Below are 21,016 nucleotides of genomic sequence, written 5' to 3'. Positions count from 1 at the left end.
GCAGTGGGGGTAAGGAGCTGGGCTTGGCCAGTATGATAAGCCGCAAGAAGATTTTAAAAAACCCAAACCAACCAGCCAGCCAACCAACCAACCAGCCAGCCAACCAACCAGCCAACCAACCAACCAACCAACCAACCAACTAACCAACCAACCAACCAACCAACCAACCAACCATCCATCCATCCATCCATCCATCCATCCATCCATCCAACCAACCAGCCAGCCAGCAAACCCAAACAGCAGCAGCAACAATAAAACCAAAAAAGTACAGGGACAGGCACAGAGGAGACTACACAGAATGACCGATGACTGGAGGGCAGGGCGGGGCAGACAGGGCACCAGTTGCATGGCAGCACCATCAACCCTTTGAACAGGCATTCATGCCACGCAGCACAAGCAAACGCAGAGAGGAAGGTCCTATGTTGATCTGGAACAGCACATTTGTGGGTCAGGGTCCTCCTTAGCTAAGGGGGCAGGGTGGGATGGGCAGTGACCTCTGTAAGAAATATGGCAGGTAGGTGGTGTGGCTCTGGGCAGACTGGTGGAGGGCCAGGGTCTGTGCTCCAAGGCTGTGGTTAGCACCCCAGACTGCCTCTGTGGTTCTTAGCACATTGGCCAGGGCCAGTCTTGCTGGACTGCTCATAGCCCCTCCAGAACAATGCACCCTACAGCCCTCTACTGCCCCTGGCTCCTGATGCCAGCTCTGTAGACAGAGAGCTCATAGCAAATGCCTTCAGGGGATGATGGTAGTCTCTTGGGAACCCAGAGCTAGAATTCCTGAGGGCCCCAGTGCAAGGATGACAGGGTAGGAAGAAACCGCCTGCCTCCTGAGGTCACAGCACCAATGACTACAGACAGGGCTTTCCCAGCCCAAGCCAGAACCTGTTCGCCAACAAGTGGGAGGAGGGGACCTGCTCCCAGGTGGGTGGCTCAGCGGTAGCTCTGCCTTGCTCCACTTTCTGGGGACCACTGTGAAGGTACTTAAGGAAGATGGGCTTCTAGTTCAAGTCTTGACATTCTTGTGAGGAGTGCACACCCCATTAGAGATGAGGCTCAGTGATTCTAGCCCCACAGTCCTCTCCAGCTCTCCCTCACTCGCTTTATCTCTCAGCACCAGGCACAATGGGCCTCCTATTTTTCAATTTTGGGAACCCTCAACTTGGGCTACTCAGGAAGGGAAGTGGCTACCTTCTTCACCTGTGCCCACTGCACTGCTCAGTCACTATGGTGTCCCAAGCATGAGGACAGCTGGGTTCAAGAGGAGGGCAACCATCTTTAAGGTCCCAGTGTCACCTTGCTGAATCAGCTGTGAGCACAAAGCTTGGGCCCTCAAGAATGGCATATTGGAACTTGGCGACCCTGGTTCCTAGGGCCAGCCTCCAGGACCCATTTCTAGTACCCCTGGGCTTTGAGGCACCATCTTTTGGAACCTGAATCGGAGACTATAATATGAACAGAAAAGACAACTGCCCTGCCCTTCTTGCTTGCCTGGCCTCATTGCCTTACCTACCTGCAGTGGACAAGGTAAGCCGCTGTGCACGTGGCTGTCCTGATACAAGATGGCTTAAAGTAGCGGGAGGCCTCTGGGCTGCACCCAAGTGAGGACAGTGATCCAGGCAGTCCCTGTCCCAGCTTTCAATCCCAGAATCCCCGAGTCAGCCACTCCTACCTTGGAAGTGCCTGGCCGTCTTCCTCCGTAGGGCCTGCACAGTCACCTCTGAGTCTGCCCATTCCAGAACCAGCCTGCGGCCGTACAAGTGTGTGCTATGACACAGCGCATTGAAGGCTTTCTGGAGGAGGAGGCAAGAAAGAGCAGTAAGTGAGCTGTGAAGGGGTTGTGGGTGCTCCATGCAGACTCCCTCCACCCTTGTGACTTGGAGTGTCTGACGATGCTTCGGGGTGCTGCTGGCACACCTACTTAATTAGTGAGCTATGTTTCAAGTGAAGGAGCAGCGAGCAACTGAGCAGTCAATACACTCACTGCTTGGGCTGGGTGGGTCACCTGTTTCCTGGGTGGCATCTTATCTGTTGAGGGTAACCCCAATGACAGGTGAGCCTCTCACCTAGCTGTCAAGTCACCAGAGGATGCGTGCACATTCCCTCATGGTTACTTGGTGCCTGTCTTCTGTTTGTCCTGTCTGTCCCACTGTCTCCTTCCTGGTCACTATGGGCTTCTGTGCCCAGCTCAGCACGCCAGGCCTTGAATACACTTTTCCTCCTTGCTCTGCCAAGCTGCCCCTGCCCTGCCCTCCACCAGCCTCTAACACTAAATTGAGATATAATTATACAGTCAGTGTATTCACATGCAATCATCAGCATGTGGATTCTAGAACATTACATCACCACTTCAAGAGAAAGATACATTTGGCTGTAAGCCCACAAGTCCTCCAATTCTTCTCCAGCTCACACACACCAGCCTCGGGCATGCATCTGATCACTAGACCGCAGGATCAAAGCCCTCCATAAACATGGCTGACTGAGGCTCAGTGGCCTTGTGCAGAGACAGCTTCCTCCATCTCTTCTGGAAACACCCCATGACTCTAACACAGGACTTCAGTGGCTAAGAAGTCTCTCAACTCTAGAATCAATATATCTAGGGCAAGGTAGACCCCATGCTTCCTTTTTTTCAAGGTCTTAGGCAAGTTAAGTGAATTTCCTGAGCTTAGCATCTTGAAGTGGAAGGGTCAATGAAGTCAGATTTGGGACCCTGAAGAGGATCCAAGGTGACTCGGTGTGGGGCACATAGTATGTCCACTTATAACTCCTGTATGGGGAACACAGTATGTCCGCCTACATCTCCTGTGCTCTCAGACAAATTCCCTTAGCAGCTTCCTTCTCTTCACAGAGCCCCAAGGCATAGAGGATGCTCTGGCGGTCCCTGGAGGCTGCAGAGCACCCAGGCTGACAGCTGGAGGAGGATGGCATGGGACCACAAGGGGAGCCTGCTTTTCTCAATGTGTTGACGCCTAGAAGGGCTCACTCACCAGTACAGTGAGGGCTGGAACCAGCCGCTGCCCCTGCCCATGATGTGACTGCTATGGTTAGAATGTGTCCTGACCTTGGGAGGTAACTGTGCTTGAAAACAATGGTTGAAGTAACCAGGTAACACTGGAGTGAGGTGGCCCTAGCACAAAAGAACTGGTGTCGGACATGGCAGCATTCTTTCATACAACACGCAGCATCACCACCTGTGGACAGCATCTGGGAGGGAGGCACCAATCACACATTATACCAAGCTACTCTGGTTTTGGGCCCTTTAACTGCCAGGTTGTGTACTTCTGTTCTGTAAGCTGCAGGACATTCAAGGGAAATAAGGCCATGACCTTGGGCTGGTCACTGCCCTAGCTGGGTCAGGTCCCATCTAGGAAAGGCTTCAGGACTTAGAGCAAGCAATGAAGGCAGCGCCCAGAGCCTATTCAAGACAATAGAATCTGGAAGGATGGGAGGAGGGCTTGGGGATGAAGGGGTAGATGTGTTGGGGGGTGTTAAACAGTCACTCGGTCAGTGAAGGGAAGGTTTCCATGCTTTGTTCTTCTCTGCACTGCTTGAGAAGGGCCAGGTGCAGCCCCCCCCCCACACACTTTTTTTTAAAGTTTAATTTAGAAGCCTCTCCTGACTGCTGGCAGAGACCCTACCATTTTTTTTCCAGGCAGATATAAAAATGCATCTGGCCCCCCGAGCTGAAATGGCTCATTCTGAGCTCAGAAGCGCCAGTGTTCAGCTGTTGGGAGAGGCAGAGAGACGGCGGGACTTGGGGAGACGGGTGTCTCGAGACCACGAAAGGAACTGGTGGGGAGTCTGATGACAGTCCCTGAGGAGTTGCATCCTGGGGACACAGCAGTCTGGGACAGTCATGGCTGCATCTGGTGGCTGCTCCACGCTCACTTACAAAGCAGTAAGAGATCTTGGTAGGAAGGCCCAGGCGAGGAGCTGTCCCAACCCCAGCCTTCATTTTCTTTCTTGTGTTTTTTTTTTTTTTTCCAATCTACTTTCTCCTGCCTCAGAAGGCCTGGTGATGTTTCTGTTCCCTGCAGGAGTTCCTAAGAGCCTCTCCCTACCACCTCCTTCTCTCTGTACCCCTCTGGAACTTTATTAGGCCCTCATTGAAAAGGCTTTCTATACTCCAAGGGGTATGGGGGTCTGTCTGTGGCTCTGCAGCCAGGCTATCTCAGTTCAAATCCCTATTCGATCATTTTCAAGCTGTGTGATACTGGCCAAGCTGCTTAATGTCTCTGAACCTAGGCTAGAAGGAGCAGCAATGCTGGGGTGGGGACACTCAGGAAGCCATTTACTCACAGCTTAGAGCACTGCCCTGCAGCAGTGCTGTCTGGTAGTTGTTGTAAGCCACTCCTCAGTCTGCAGGAATCAGAGTGGAAATGGCGGTGTCTGCCTGCAAACGCTCTTATTTTTTCTAGAACACAATATGGGGTTCTCCATAAATAGCAGAGCCCCTCCCAGCTCTGGCTGCTGAGGACTGATAGACACCAGGTCACGCTCTGTGTGCCTATTTCCTGAGCTGCCTTGTGGTGTCCTCAAGGCTTTTCCTCACAGGGTGGTACAGTGACTGGAAGTTAGAGCCAGCCTTGGGGAATTCAGTGCACATGCTTAAAGAAGAGATGACGTGTGCCTGTCTGCCTGAGGCATCTTAGAGGAATAAGGAGGGAGGGATGACCCCCTTTAGAGGGCCTTTTGGGCTAGGGCAGGGGCACACCCGAAAAGCATAAAAGAATGTTGTCCGCCAGCAGCTTCTTAGAAATACCTCGCCACCTTGCCACATCCCCCAGCTCAGGGAACTTGCTTTTGCCCAAACACCCTGGGGGCTAGTGTCCTCTGGGATGTGCAGTCCTGTGGCTAGCAGTCTTCTAGGTGTGGCCCAGGGAGCCTCCAGGTTGGACAGGTCTCCAACCACATGACCGCAGCCTGCTTACCCACTCACTGGTCTCCAACAAGGGACAACTGAGGATCCACGATGTGCTCCATCTTCTCGAACACTGAAACTATGGCCTAGTCTGCCAAGGCTCTGTCACCCTGGGCCTGGCACACCTGCTATCAGTTCTAGCACCCATCACCCACCCATTGTTTCCCTGCCTAAACCCGAAACCCTAGAGGAAAGGCGTCCTGTCCCTCCCTTAGCCAGTGCACTACTTTCAGTGATTACTCAGTAAAGTGGAGTCTTCCTTTGCCGAGGGTCTGGAGAACACGTCCCTACCCTGGGTGGGTGGTCAGGGTGACTCTGTCTTAGCCTTTCAAGCCTGTGTTTTGGAACGCAAGGACACAGCGAGCACAGCTGGGGTCACTGCATCCCTGATGGTGACCTGGACTTGGTCTGGCTTTACATCTTGCACCCATGGCTTTAGGAAGAAACCCACTGGCACAGAGGCACAACCTTTACCCTGGCCTGCTGGGAAGCCCAGAGTATAACTGGAGGGACTCAGGTTGACACAGAGGATGACGAAAAGCCACATTCAGCCATCTCCTGGTGGCCATTGCTGGCTACCCTCAGCTCCAACCTCCAAACTTCAGGGGCCTCCTCTGGGGACCACAGCCAGTGCTGTCTCCCTATCTCTACAGAGGGGGTATACATAGGAGCCTTGGTGGAGGGTTGGGGGGAAGGTAGGAACTCCTACTCATCCCAACCTCTGGACGATGGCATGGGCCACACCCTTCTTCTTAGAGTCTATCCCGAGGGTGCAGATATTTCCTTACCATCAGATCCCAGGGATATGACTATTCATGATGAGTCCCCCAGTTCCCGGGGTGTAAATCTTTTTACCGGAAACACTGTGGGTAGACCTGGCCCTCCTGGATCCCAACTCCCATCTGTGGGGGTCTGTCTTAGGTGGCTCCTATCCCCGGGAAGCATCTACACCAGGTCCAGGTTACCAACATCCAGGTCTCTGGCTCGGATTCCCTGTGACTGAAGCCTCAGCCCTCAGGTTCAAGGCCATGGCCTCCTGCCTCCTTGCCCTGATTCCACCTGGAAGCCAATCTACTCGGACAGTGGAGGATCAGTACAGGGCTCTAAGAGGTTGGACCTGGTGGCCATCTCTGAAGACCATGGAAGGTCTGGAATGCTGCCAGTGGAGCGCTGGGTCCAATCTTTACACACTTTCCCTGAAGACACCATTTCTCCTAGCAACCAAAACCATTCTGTGCCTTGGCAGGACTTCAGTCCCATGTGCTTACAGAGGACTGGCTGATCCCCAGCTGTCTGCAGCACCAAGAAGGGACCTGACTTTAGAAGTCAGCAGCCTCCTGGCCCTGTCCTCCTGTTCCTTCAGTATCCCTGGCAGAGCCAGAGGACTGCAGATACTAAAGGCATCCAATGACACCACCAACCTGCCCTAAACATCTGTGCCCCACACTTGAAGGGGACAGTGACAAAGGTGGTTAAGGATGGCCATGTGTATATAGGTGCCCTGCAACTAAGCAGGGAGCCAGGTCCTGCCAGGCTTGGAAGAAACATTGGGTAGTGACTTCTAGGGATGGGTGTTTCACATTCCCTCCTCATGGTCTGTTAGTCGGGTCAGCACACTTTGCTAGTTAGTGGCTTCCGGCCTGCCCAGACGCCACCTCACAGGTAGGACTGTCCTAGCTCTTTGTATAATATGGAGTGACTTCCACAGTGAATGGCATTCTGAGAAGTGACAACGTCTTAGTCACTGTTCTATTGTGGTGAATTGACACGAGGACCGTGGCAGTGCTTATAAAAGAAAGCATTTCATTGAGGGCTTGCTTACAGTTTCAGAGACTTACATACACACACACACACACACACACACACACACGAGCACAGCCTGGCATGGACTTCTGAAACCTTGAAGTCCACTCTCAGTGACATACTTTCTGCAACAAGGCCACACCTAATCCTTCTAATCCTTTCAAACAGGTCCACTGGCTGGTCTAAGCATTCAAATATATGATGTGCCTATGGGGAACATTCTTATTCAAACCACTACAGACACTACAGACACTGAGCAGTATAGGCGACCTTCCAAGACAAACTGCCACAGGCCCATTTGTAGACTGTGCCCTGAGACAGACAGATACATCCCCAGTCATCCCAGCTCAAGCCAGTCAGTTTAACCTCCAAGCACATTGCACTGACCCAAATGCCAGGCGCTACAGCAGAATAGGGTAGGGAAGGGCTCTGCTCTTGCCTCTGCAGGTCTGAAGCACCTCAGAGGGCAGGTGTTAGGTGGCCAGGGAAGGTGACAGGCAGTCACTGCACTTCCCAGTGACCTGACAGACTTCTCTAAGCTTTACTTTCTCAATTCAGTGTGAGCTTGAGGGACTGCCTGTGTAAGAAGGAGGGCAGCGGCTGCTACACACCCCTGTGCAAGCCTCATGGCTGGGTTTCCACCTTCCTCTGACTCACACTGTGCCTGACAGATGTGAAAGCAAGGTCTTTGCTCTGGTCTACCAGGTGCCTGGCAGGCCTCGGTCCCCATGGTCTGGAGAGCTGCAATTGGCAGATCAGCACAGTGTGATCTTGCTTATGCCTTGGCTGTAAACTGGGCAGCACCTGATCCTTCTTACATTCTTAGCCTACATGTGCTGGCTGAGCCTGAGTCCCTACCCTGAGATACAAGCTTAACTAGAATTTGTATCTCTGCGCTGTGGTGACAGAAGCCTGGTAAAGTAGCACCACTCAAATTCTGGCGTGAGTTTGCACATGACATGAATGCACACCCAAACAGAAAAGTAGGGGGCAAAACCCCAACTCCTGGCAGCATTCTGGCAGGCAAAGAACAACTAACGGATGTAGGTTTCCATGCAGCAGGGAACATTCAGGGCCCGGGGGACTCAGCTGCCTCCCTGTCCCCAGCACATGCACCATGCCATCTGTTCTCTCAAGCCCTGCCACTCCCCAAGGGCACTGTCACCAGCTTCTGCTGTGGGGCAGAGTCACCTGGCTCAGGGGCACACATGCGGAACAGGAAGGCAGCTCTGATGTCATGGGCCACTCTGACCCTCCCACTCAGGCGCTTTGCCTGGTTGGAAAGGACTGTTTCCTTGAGGGTTGTCCCCTGCAGACCCCACTGTACTGACCCCTCGAGACTCCTGTGTCCTCCTTGCACACTACCATGCAGATGCGTGTTACACACGTGCTAGTACTGATCATCCGAAGGATCATGTGCTGCAGGCTACCATTCAGCACAGAGCAGGGATGCGGGTACCAGAGGGGGAGGCAGGAGGCGGGAGAAGCTCTGCCCTGCCCCTCCTCACCAATCCTAGCACCCCAGATCTCACTCAAGCCCCCTGCACCACACGGCATCTCCAGCCAGTGTGAGCTCAGGCCATGCATCCTGTCACTCGCTCCCTGGGTGTCCACCCGCCGTGGTGAAGTGGGAAGGAGGAAGGAGATGCCTTCAACCCTACAATTAAAGCTTTGGTTGTTTATCACAGCAGAGCTCTGCCTGCCAACGCCAGCCGCCATCGCATCTCCGGCTGCCGGCTCCCCCCGAGTGTTTATTTAAGCCAACACATTGCTCCGCTAATTGGATAACATTCTATGTGAAAATAGGCCTTTTAAAACAACAGTGTTGGTGGCTAAAACAGCTGCAACCACAAAAGTATAAAGAAGCGTGACTTGGGAGGGAGAATTAAAGGCACCTCGTGTGGGGAACAATTAATATTCTGGTTTCCTCCTCCCCATTCCCTGTGGCCCTTTCCCCATTCCTTCAGGGCCAGCCTGGGCTAGGGAGGGAGAGGAAGGTGGGGCCTGAATGGAAACCCAGTGCCTATTGGAGACTTCCTAGCCAACAGGGGCCAAATCCACCTACCTAGGACTCCTCCCCGCTGCCTGTCCAGGTAAGAGAGCAGCACAGTGAGCTGGGGTGGGCTGGAGGGAGCTCAGCAGTGAAGAAGGCAGCTCAGGGGCTTCTCCCAAGAGCTGTCTTTACGGAACCTCTTGGCCTCTGTGTGTGTGTCTCTAGCCAGGGAGCCCTTTTCCAGGGTAAGGTACTGCAGCTGGGTAGCAGGAATGGGTGTGAGGGGTGGGTTTAGTTACAGGAGGGTCAGCATTTTGGTAAACCAATGCCTGACAGGAGGGGGAAGCCCTGCTGTATAAAGCTGAGCCAAGTCTGGTCTTTGAGCCATTTCTCTACTAACACCCAGGGAACGCTCAAAAGAAATCCACAGGTTTATCAATTCGGATACCCTAGGGGAGGTACAGCAGTGGTGACAGGACAGGGGATGGCATACAGGCAGGGCAGCCCAGGGCAAGCCCACAGGTAGGCAGGAAGTGTGCTACATTAGTCTCCTAGCTGACTGACACTGACTTCCCTCTTCTGTGCAGCGATAGGTTCCCTGAGAACTGTGAGGCTGGGCTAACACCAGCACCTTCAGCAGCACTGATATTTGCTGCCTAGAATACCAGGGGCCCTTAAGCCTCCTGGACAGGGAGAATTCACCTGCATGACCATCCATTTCCCGTGGGCAGGCAGGGCTCTCAGGTCACCAGTGCCTGTGACTGGGCAGGTAGCCCTGTCCCTTCTCCCACTTGTCTGAGCAAGTCACTGTCAACCAGGGGAAGGGCTCTGGGGCTGTGCAGATGGGCAAGGTTAGGAGAGGGAGATTTTGTGCTCATCTCCATGAATCATGGTATGCTGGGCTGGGACAGGCAATGTGCCTACATCAGACATGTCACTTGTATGGTGGTGCTCCCTGTCTATCATTGTTGGGAGCCTAGGTTCTCCCATGTGGACATGATGGAGCCTCCTGCTGGTTTTGCTCCCCAGCATTGTTTTTTTTTTTTTTTTTTTTTTTTTTTTTTTTTTTTGGTTTTTCGAGACAGGGTCTCTCTGTATAGCCCTGGCTGTCCTGGAGCTCACTCTGTAGATCAGGCTGGCCTCGAACTCAGAAATCCACCTGCCTCTGCCTCCCAAGTGCTGGGATTAAAGGCATGCACCACCGCTGCCCAGTGCTCCCCAGCATTGTTATGTATTTGACTCAGAAGGGGTCTGATGGGTCAGGGTCCCTGAGAATGTGTGAGGTTCGGGGTGAGGCTGCTCATTCCAGGGTGAGGAGTGAGCACTTGTTCTGGGTCAGTGGGCCTGTGTGGGAGGCTACACCAACCTATCCCGGGGCCAGGGCAAGAGCCTGATACCAGGAACTGAGGTGTATCAGGGTGGAGGGAAGTGAGGGCTGGTTGCTGGCCCCTCCAGACAGATATAAGTCTGGGCCTCTGGCTTCACAGTCTTCCACTGAGCAAGCAACCCTCCTGCCTCAGCCCCAGTGGCTGCTGTACTATCTTCTATCCCTTCCCCTTCTATGTGTGAGATTGCCTTGGGGAAGCCTCCTAGTGTACAAGGTACAGGCGCCCAGTGACCAGCTGCTCTCCCTACATGGAGTGGGGTCAAGATGGGAGAAGGTGCTCAAGAGGACCAGAGACTGCAGAGGGACCAGGGTGTTTCTAAAGGGGCCTCTCTTCTCTAAAACATCAAGAGCAAAAAGGAGGCTCAGGAGAATACGTTCTAAAAGGCAGGGGTCCAAGGGACCTTTCCAGCTTGTTTGGGCTCTACTCTTTCTCCAAGGCAGGGTAACTCCAAGCCCCAAGCCATAGCTAGAGAATGACTCCACGTTCATAGTGTGTCCACACTATGTGCAGGGTGCATGGATATATGGCAGTTAAAAAAAAACTCATACTGCTGCTCCGGACACAACCTGGTTCTGCAGATAGACTCAGGGGAGTGGAGGAGACAGAAGGAGCTGCCCCAAGAAACAACAAGAGCAAGGGATCACTGTGTAGATGGATCGCAGCTCATCCTACTTCTGTCAAGATGAGCTTACTGGCACAGTGGGCAAAAAGGGCATGAGTCCTGGCAGAGGAGGGCACTGCAGCAGGGACGGAGAGGCCTGAAATAGCACCTGGGGAGTGGAGGGCACAGCCAGTCTCCGGGGCTGTGGGCAGAGCCCTTACTGTCCTCAGCTGCCCTTTCTCTTCCAGGAGCCAAGAACGAAAAGGGATGGAGGGAGAAGCTGCCACCTCCATAAGTCACTGCTGAGGGGCTGTCTTGGGATTAGGAGGAACACGGCTTCTGGCGTGAGGCCTCTACTGTAGTGCAGAAGTGGGCCCAAGAATGTCCCTCCAGTAGCCCCTGTGTGGCTAGAGAGATGCTGGGAGGTGAGTCACTTTCCCAAGGTCACCCCCAAGGGGAAGAAGCCACACTGGCTTTGTAGATGGTGAGCATAAGTCTGGGGCTGGCTTTGGAGAACAGACCTTTTTCAGGGGCAGAGTTGGGCTACACTTTTCCCAGGGCAGCCCTGTCTGGGGGTCTGGATAGGAAACTGTCGGTGGTGGTCCCGCTACCCCAACCCTCCCTGTCTTGTCTGGGAATCCCAGAGCTCAGGACACAGTGTGCACATGCACACACTGTCTCACACTGCTGCTCTGCTGACAGGATGTTGTGAGAGCCGAGGAATGGATGGCTCACAGGGTCCCTGGCAATGAAGGGAATCAAGTTGAGCATCTGCCATGTGCCAGGGAGCTGGCTTCATAGGATCATCTGTCACAAAGCAGGAATGGGGCACTACTGTTAATCCATTTCACAGATAATGAAACCGAGGTGCAGGACAAGGCTAGGAGAGGCCTACCTAGCTATGTTCAGTGACAGTGTTTCTCTGGCTGCCAAGGCCTAGTGTTTGCAGTGTGTTGTCCCTTCGGTCACTGAGAGGTGACAGCTGCCAGCTGAGGAGAGGGGACAAATGTCTAGGCAATAAAGCAGGCACTTCAAGTGGAGGCAGGAAGATGCTGGTAGCTGCCATGTTTTGGGGGCTAATGCACGGTGCCTGTGGGATACTCAGGCTGTTTATGCAGCCCTGAGATGTCCCTTCTGCCCCGTGCTGCTCCCCACCACTGGGGTCTCTTGGGGTAGAGGAGCCCTAGCCATCTGGCAATAGTTCTGGACACTCTGTTTTTCAGGGAGGAAAGTAGAGGCAATGGAGGGAAGTGGCTGTCGGACAGTGCTCAGTAGAGGTATAGGATGACCCAGCAGTCCTATCCTGGACAACCTGGCCTTTGGAGCTTGCTGCTGTAAGAGCAGTTTCTAGACTCAGCTGGCAAGGACTCAACACGGGCAGAATGACAGCCTGGCTGTGCTGTCCTAGGCCTGATGTCAGAGCAGAGGCCTTGCTTCAAAGCCTAAGGGGAAGGGAGCAGGGTGTTATGGGGGTATGGCAAGATGGCTCAGTTGGTAGGGGTGCTTGCCTGGTGACTTGGGTTTAATCCCCAGCACCTATGTGTAAGAGAGAATCTCTCCATTTGCACGTGCATGCATACACTCACTCACACAGACCAAACACACATACACAATAAGTAAGCACAAACTAACAACAAAGGTCGTTCTACTCTCTGCATAGCTTGAGAAATATCTGCACATGTGCATGTGTGCTGCAGGCATGGCCCTTGGTGTCACCAGCATAGAATGGAACTGGCCACTAGTAGAAGGATGAGGAGGGAGCCAGACCCCAGCCCGTGTACTGTTTTCTGGACACACTTCCCATTCCTGCCCAGGCTGTTCCAAACAGTGCTGTCTACAAAGCCCAGCCCCATGGCCACCTAGACTGGGGTCTTTTCCTTGTCACAAAACAGCTTAGGAACTAGGTCCACTTCAGCCTCTGCACACGTATGATGGACACGTGCACACACCAGCACATACTACCCAGCCCTCCAAACCAGTGCTCTGCCTCCAAGGAGATTTACTGGGTAAATGAGTAGCATCAGAGAGAGAGCCACACTCTGCCAGCTCAGGGGCTCTGTGCTTCTCTGGGGGCAATGCTCACCTTTGCATTCTGCTTGGTGATGAAGTCCACAAAGCCGAAACCCCGGTGAGCGCCTGTACCTGTCATCTTCTTTGGCAGGCGCACTGTCTTCAATTCTCCGAAGACGCTAGAGACAAAAGGCAGATATCAGAGAGTGAGGACTGAGGGCTTTGAGGGAAGGATGCAAGGGTTCTGGACCCTGTGGGTTGCCAGAGATTTGTGGTTGCAGGAACACCCACCGCCTGGGCTCGCTCATATGGCTTCCCCTACACCCAGCCCTCGCTCCTTTGCAGGCGTGGCTTTCTTCTCCCTGCTGGCCACCACTCAGGGGAGGGAGGGCACCATCAGGCTGGAGGTGCTGATGGGAAATTTTGGTGTCTCTCCTGCCACCTGGGGGACACCTGGACACTTGTCCTTTCCCCATGGGATGTGTCTTGCACAGGCTGCACCAGGCCAAGAATTCCCCAGCCAGGGCAAGGGGCCGATTGTGGGAGTCAAGTCTCTGGATGCATGGTCAGTGGGGTCCCCTGACTTTTTCCAGACAAGCCTCCATAGCCAGGGCCAGGCACATACCAAGCCTAAGCTAACTGACTCCAATCCATGCAATCTTTTCTGCCAACCTAGAACCTGGGGTCTGGAGATGCCCCGGTACTCAGGGATCTGAAGACACACTTCTTCTGAGGGGCAAGTCCTCCATAAGCTTCCTTTCAATACCTGCTAAGCCAGTCAAGCAGTGTTCTGGGACAGAAAACCTGATCATGGAACTGTGGCCTGGACCACCCTTGGGGTCAACCCCTCCTCTCCATTGAGTTAACCTTTGTAAGACTCTAGGACAAAGGAAATGAGCTTCCTCAGGGTTCCTTAGCCACATGCCCCTATCCCAATCACTTTGTAATATCCATTTATCAAATATGAACATTCACACTGCCACTGATAAATATTCAATGTGCCCTGCATCTGAAGAGAGGTGTTATTTTTATTTGAAAATCTATACTCTCTGGTGGTCATGGGGTCCACGCATCCATACACCATGGTTTACAATGCTTCAGGCCAAGGACCGATTGGGTAAAGAACACAGTGCAGGCTGTAAGCACTCACAAAATGATATAAGTTAAATCTGGGGCGTTAACCTGCAGCCCTGCCAGCATGAGCCGGCATCTGCTGGCCCCATTTCTGAAGGCAGGACTGTGTGTAAACGTAGCATTATGAAGCCTCAAAATGAATCGGCACGTCCAGCTCTCCCTGGCAGCTCCCCCCATCCCCACGCCTGTGCAGGCCGCAGGGAATGGAGCTGGCGACAAGGCCAGCCTCCCCAGGATGGGAAAGAGGCAGAGGGGGAGCCTGGCCAGACTCTTTGCTGATTTGGAGGGGGGTCGGAGTCTGAGCAGGTCAGATGAGCTGACAGTCACACAGCCGGCAAACCCTGCTTTATTCTGCCACCTAAAGGCCTGCACATCCCACGACACACAGCCTTGGGTCCCCCTACCCAGTCTCTATGTGTGGGTGGTGCTGACTGGAACAGGGAGAGCTGGAGATGCACAGGCTGGCTCCTAGGGTGGTCCACAGAAATGGGTCACTGGTCACTGGTTCTCTAGGTCACTTGTGGGGACATTGAGAGCCCAGGACATCTAATGTAGGAAGGCTAGAAGGTGTGGGGCAGCAAGGCTGCTTGTCTGACAGAGCAGAGGATGCTAACCCTGGCTCTCCAGACCCATTCACCTCATCTCCAGCATACCTGTCATAATGTCACTGCCCACAGTGAACCAACCAGAACCACCCAGTCCATGTGTGCATGCGATACTTTGTGTGTGTGTGTGTGTGTGTGTGTGTGTGTGTGTGTGTGTGTGTGTGTGTTTTACTTCTAGTGAAAGAACCCACACTCATCTTGCTTGTGTTGTGCCTGCCCTGCACAGGTGCTGCTAGAGCCACTTCCAGAATGAACAACAGCAGGAGTCAGCCGGACAGAAGAGGCAGGGACTAGCAAAGGGGCTATGGAGTCCACCACCCAAGTCTTTCCACTCTGCTGTACAAGCAAACGATCCAGGGGAAGCAGCCCTGTTCTGGGTGGGAAACAGCAGGGAGGTCCCTTGCTTTGCCATAGGATAGTTCAAGCCTGCCCTGTTCCCCACAGAGACAAGCCACTTCCAGAAGTGGGGCTCCTTCCTTCCCCAAACGTGGCTAAATCCAGGGTGAAGTAGGAACCTCTGTGTATGTGTGTGTGTGTGTTGTATGTGTGTGTGTGTGTTGTATGTGTCTGTGTGTGGTGTGTGGTATGTGACTGTGTGTGGTGTGTGGTATGTGTCTGTGTGTGGTGTGTGTGGTATGTGTCTATGTGTGGTGTATGTGTGGTATGTGTCTGTGTGTGATGTGTATGGTGTGTGTGTGGTATGTGTCTGTGTATGGTGTGTATGTGGTATATGTGTGTGTGGTATATGTATGTGTGATATGTGTATGTGTGTGTGGTATGTGTCTGTGTATGGTGTGTATGTGGTATGTGTGTGTGGTATGTGTATGTGTGGTATATGTATGTGTGATGTGTGTGTGTGTGTGTGTGTGTGGTATGTGTCTGTGTATGGTGTGTATGTGGTATGTGTATGTGTGGTATGTGTGGTGTGTGTGTGTGCGTGTGTTAGTAGCTGGTCCTAGTAATCCACACAGGATCATGGGGGCAAGGGAGAGGACCATGTGTACATTCTTTCTGCCTGGCTCTGTGTTGGGGTGGAGGAAATAGGGAGAGAGAGGAGAGGAGGAGAGGGTGGGGGGAGGCTGTTGAGGTTAATTCCTCCCTCCATAGCGTGCTGTGAGCCGTGGATGCTCGGTGCATGGCAAGCAGCTGAGGGGCCGGAGGAACCGAGGAAAATAATTAAAAGGTGGAGAAAGAAGCTGGTGAAGGGGTGGGAAGGGCTGGGCTGCTGGGGTCTGCAGGCGTGCATCTGAGAGTGTGCTGAGGGAGCCACCATGGAACTGGGGTAGGGATGGAAGCCGGGGCCTTTGGGCGAGTCCATGACCTAGGTTTGGGACTGCCAACTGAATAGCCAAGGACCTCGTGCTTAAAGACCCCAGGAGCTTCAGCGAAATGATCCTGGTAAAACGGGGCTTCTAAGAACAGGGACAGAACCAGGCTAAGAGTTAAGAGTTAGAGCTTAGGAAGAACTTCCCAGTATCTGAGGACACTTCTAGAAATGTAGCATGGAGGCTTCAGAACACTGTCATTGCCCATTGCTACTGTCACCTCAGCTACAAAGGAGGGTTCCCCAGGTCTCTGAGACCTGCCACCCCCAGATGTAACAATTCTGTCTGGGGTAAACACTGTCACCTCCTCTGGTTGACAGATGAGAAAACCAAGGGGCAAAGGGTAAAGGTGACAGACTCTGGTCTGAGGTGAGCTCCTGCCCTGGGTGCTCAGGAACAGGGCTGGCCGGAGATTGGCCCTGGGTGCTTGTGTAATGCAGGATTGTGGGAAGCCAGCACCAAGGATGTTGGAGAGACAGCCAAAGAGAATTAAGGAGAAAAGAGAAGGTTGGGGGAGGGAAGAAAAATCAATGAAGTACCTTTCGTTCCAAGGAGATAAGAGACATATAAATACCAGCCATTATGAAGGTTCTTATCTACTGGCCCGGTCTGTGAGGCCAGTTTTTAAAAGAGGCCTTTGAAGGGACTTCCATATGAACCCTGTGTCCTGGGAGCCAAGGCCACGGTCAGTGGGAGAGGTTGGCAGAGGCCACCAGGGGCCAAGGAAGGAGGAGGAAACTGTGGCACCTAGGGATTCATCCCCAGCCCAGTACACTGAGGGACGGGGCTACACACACTCCCCACTGTGTAGATAATAGAAACCACAAAATAGCAATTACTGTATCAGAAGCTGTGAATAAAGAGGCCAGAGCGGGCTTTTAAACACAGCCGTCCTCCCCTCCCCCACACGCTCACACTTCCCTAACAAACTCACACCTCACTTTTCCAATTATTTCATTCACCCTGGGTTCACCAATTACACCTCCCGCACCACAGCCCCGCCTCCTCTGCCAGGCTGCCACCAACAGGATTGGTGGCAGGTTGGTGGGCTTTCAATGACAACTGGAGTTTGCTGTGGGTGGTTCTGATTTCTTCAGGTGTGTGGGGTGGGAGGAGGCCCATCATATCTGGTTCGGGGTGTGTTTGTATTCAGAGACCAAGGTATGTGTCCCCTTCCTAGGGGTCCCCTCCCCATACAGACAGCATTCCCAAGCCCAGACTCAACTTACACAATCCTGGCCAAGGAGATGGGCTCAGGGGAAGGAAGGGAGAGGGAAGGGGAGAAGAGAGGGCCCTGTACAGCTGAGTTTTTGAGTAATATAACTGGCTCTGGAGCCTGCCTTAGTCCATGGCCGTAGGCTGGGAGGTGGGTCTGTGTGCACTCCACCAAGGGGTGGATGTGGTGCATGCTGGTTCCAACCTTTCCTGGGGTTGAAGTCCTCCCTGCTACTTGGAGCTCAGAGTTCCCAAGTGTGCAGTCACATGGGAAATCCATTCTCAGGCCCTCTCCCCACCTGTGCTCAAGGCACTGTGGAAAATTGTGCGGCTATCCAGGGGACCCAGAAAGAGGCACTGCATTCAGGAGGAGGAAGGGCACTGTGGGGACAGGGTAAACTACAGGCGTCTTCTTTCAGTGAAAAAAGCCTTCAAATGCACCCCCAGCTCTAGTCATCACGCTGCACACATGCACACACGCGGTGCCCTTCAAATGCACCCCCAGCTCTAGCCATCATACTACACACATGCGGTGCCCTTCAAATGCACCCGCAGCTCTAGCCATCACGCTGCACACATGTACACACGCGGTGCCCTTCAAATGCACCCCCAGCTCTAGCCATCACGCTGCACACATGCACACACGTGGTGCCCTTCAAATACACCCCCAGCTCTAGCCATCACGCTGCACACATGCACACATACACACACGCGGTGCCCTTCAAATGCACCCGCAGCTCTAGCCATCACGCTGCACACATGCACACACGCGGTGCCCTTCAAATGCACCCACAGCTCTAGCCATCACGCTGCACACATGCACACACGCGGTGCCCTTCAAATGCACCCCCAGCTCTAGCCATCACGCTGCACACACACACACACACACACACACACGCGGTGTCCTTCAAATACACCCCCAGCTCTAGCTATCACGCTGCACACATGCACACATGCGGTATGGTGCTGCAAGCAGTGGCAGATGCATTCATTCAGCCCTGTTTGCTTTGCAGCATATGACAAGGCCTGGACTATAGACTCACATGGCCCTAGAGAGCCATGCACTGCCGTCTCCACTTTACAGAGGGGAGAGAACCAGGCTGGTCCTCCTAGGTGACAGGGAGCAGGGACAGGGTTCATGAGGGGTCTGGTCCCCAAGCCTGCAGCTTGGCTAACAGTGTCCACACTCAACCTGTGTCCCACCAAGCAGCCAGAAGCCAGTGGAGCCCTGCCGTGCGGGGAGAAGTGGCTGTTCTTTCTCACCCAACACTCAAGGGCTCAGCACCTAGGAGGTCTGATCATTGCTACTTGCTCCCATGATGCTACTCTACAGGAGGGTGTAGAGTGATTCAAGGATGTGCAAGCCATTCTCATCATGGCACGTGTGAGGCTGGCAGCTGCTCTCATAGCTTCCTTGTCCCTTAAAGTCTGTGTGTGGCTCAAAGTCTCACTGGGCAGCCACAGAGCCTGGCAGCAAGTCTGGCTTGTGGACATGGGTAGGCATCCAAACAGCCCACTTTCGCTGGGATGTATGAAAACCTCCAGGATGATGAGTTCAGTCTACCTTGTCTGATCTCTAGCTAGGCAAATAAGCTGAAGGCCACACTCGCCCTACAGCAGATTCAGGGACAACATCTGCCCTGGGTCTCATGTCTGTACCAGACTCACATCCTCATTTCATCTCTCTTGTCCAATCAGCTCACTCCTGGTCTCTTCTCTCCTGTTAAGAACCCACAGTGGCTTTCCCTTTGAGTGTGCACCCACCCCAGGGCCTTAGTTAGCATCAGCTGGTCCCATTACTTAAAGCCCCCTGCCCCGGGTGCCCCCTCTGCCCTAAGCCACTATGAAGACTGATAGCACCTGAATACTTCATCTGCCTTCCCTTCCTCAGCTAGAGACAGAAAGCAGAGTCTGGCACGGCTCGGTCGCAGCGCTCGGCTGAGTCCCGTGAGCAGTGCTCGGCACTGAGGAACACCCACCTCTCTCTAGGTGCTGAATCAACATTGTGTGTTCTCTCTGAGTGTCCAGCACCACCCACCCACTGCCCACTTAGGCAGTCACACATTCGGGCAGAACATTTGGTCTCTTCAGATGCTGCCCTTGATGTAAGGTGACCCATGAGTCCTCTACTCTGAGTCTGGTGACATAGTCACAGAATGAGAGAGGGGCCTGTCCCATACTTGTTGATGGAACTGTCCCCATACAATGACCTCAACTACTCCCTGCCTAGCAAGAAAGAGAAGAGATGGCCCCTCCAAAGATGACCTGGGCTAGGTGTGACACCTCAGTGGGATACATCCACTCCCACAGAACCAGACAACCAGGTGTAGGCAAGCAAATGTGTGCGTGTGAATGGCAGTACTGGGCCTGCTCTGCAGAAGTGATGGCCCAGGGTTGGTTAATGGAGTCTCTGCCTCTTTGTCCTCGCTGGCTCTTTTAGAGGGCCTTTTACACTGAGCCCTTCCAATTACTCGATGCTTTGGCCCGGTGAGAGCCCGTGTAAAAGGTTACCTAGTTGCCATCAGCCAACACTCCCTTTCATTTTTGTCTCTTGAAGGCTGAAAAATGGCCTGGTTTCCGAGCAAGCGAGAGGAGTGGAGGGCAGCATTTAACGTCTCTCAATAGCCTTTCATGGGGCCCTTGCCAGGCAGGCGAGGCCTCTGCATTTTCTAAATGAGAGATCGAGGGCTGAATGGTTAAACAGAGTCTCTGAATCTAAGCTGGGGCTGAGTTCTAGGTGAACTTAGAAGCTCCAGGAGGGGATGCTGGAAGGTGGCCCTGGCCTGACTGAGCCTCCACGGGTGACTATGGGCAGGTTACTGCCTAGTTGTGCTGATGGGCAGAGTGGGACAAGTTTACTAGGAGTCCCCAGTGAGGAGCAGACGGTGACCAATGCTCCAATTCCACCAGGTCCCTCCCTGAACAGGCAGCCCCCATATTCCCAGAGAGACTGTTAGAGACATGGGTCCTTCACCACCCTTCTGAACCAGCCATGTGGGGTGGCACAAAGCTGCTGAATGACTGGGAGCTTATGCATGTCAGAGGCTGCTCCTTCAGGATGGGTAGGGTCCACTCAGCCCAGCCATGGCCTCCAGGTGGACATGCTTTCCTTCTAGAAAAGGAGGCTAGCGATCCTGAGTCAGAGATTAGAATGATGCCAACAAAGCAAGACATGGTATTAACAGGGCATCATTAGATTCTTGGATACTAATGCTGCTTCCAAGGTTGAGTTCCAATCGGATTTGGTACAAAGAATCCTGAAGGGCTGGCCCACTTTCTGAGGACAGTGGTTCTCGCCCCAGCCCATCACCTGGTCCTTAAAGTAGTTCATGTTCAGACAAGAGGGCTTCTTGGCAACTCTAAGCCCCACGAGGTCACACAGGGTCTGCCCCAGTCACAGATCCACCTTAGACAATCTACATGCTGAGGTGCCCTCACCTGCCCTGGGGCTTCAGCTAACTGTAATGTCCTAGGGATTACAGAGCCTGTGGGTCTCACACGTACCTGGCAATTACCTCCCTGAGCCCTCTGAGCAAGCTGAGCCCTGCAGTGATAGCCACCGGGTGCTGGTGATGTTTGTGGTTGCTCTCTTGGGCAAAGAGGACTTGAGTTTTGAACCCAGAACCCAATTAAAAGCTGATATGGAGGGATGGTTCTGTAACCCCAGCCCTGTGGAGGAGGAGACCGGCAGATTCCTAGCCTTGCTGACCAGCCCCCTCAGAGGGCCCCATGTGAAAATGAAAGACTGCACCTCAAAAAATAAGGTGGAGAGTGACCGAGGGAGACTCCGGAGGTCAACCTGACCACTACACACACGCACGTACACATGTACATGCTAGAAACATGTAAAGGATGCTGTAGCTCGTACACAGAAATGGACTCGCTTCCTCTGACTGCCCCAAACAGCTATGTTTTGAGCCACAGAGTACTTGGAGTGCATTTTGAGCATTGCCCCACATAATCCTTGGAGGCACTGAGAGGCAGGATGTGAAGGTCTTCTAAAATGCACAAGCCTATCAGGTGG

The 21,016-nt window shown here is 53.4% G+C and overlaps 1 protein-coding gene across 1 annotated transcript in view; it reads right to left on the bottom strand.

Annotated features, from left to right (window-relative positions):
• Rbm19 (RNA binding motif protein 19) overlaps nucleotides 1–21,016 on the bottom strand; it is an 85,591-nt gene that overhangs the window by 12,192 nt on the left and 52,383 nt on the right. Inside the window, exons 22-23 of the mRNA XM_031337658.1 lie at nucleotides 12,787–12,892; nucleotides 1,670–1,790 (exon numbers count right to left, since the gene is read on the bottom strand). Coding sequence (XP_031193518.1) covers nucleotides 1,670–1,790; nucleotides 12,787–12,892 — 227 coding nt within the window. The remainder of the gene's footprint in view (nucleotides 1–1,669; nucleotides 1,791–12,786; nucleotides 12,893–21,016) is intronic.

Source organism: Mastomys coucha, unplaced genomic scaffold (genome assembly GCF_008632895.1).
Source record: "Mastomys coucha isolate ucsf_1 unplaced genomic scaffold, UCSF_Mcou_1 pScaffold22, whole genome shotgun sequence".
Classification (NCBI taxonomy): domain Eukaryota; kingdom Metazoa; phylum Chordata; class Mammalia; order Rodentia; family Muridae; genus Mastomys; species Mastomys coucha.
Note: the sequence above shows the minus strand (reverse complement) of the source record. Positions and strands in the feature narration are given on the sequence as shown.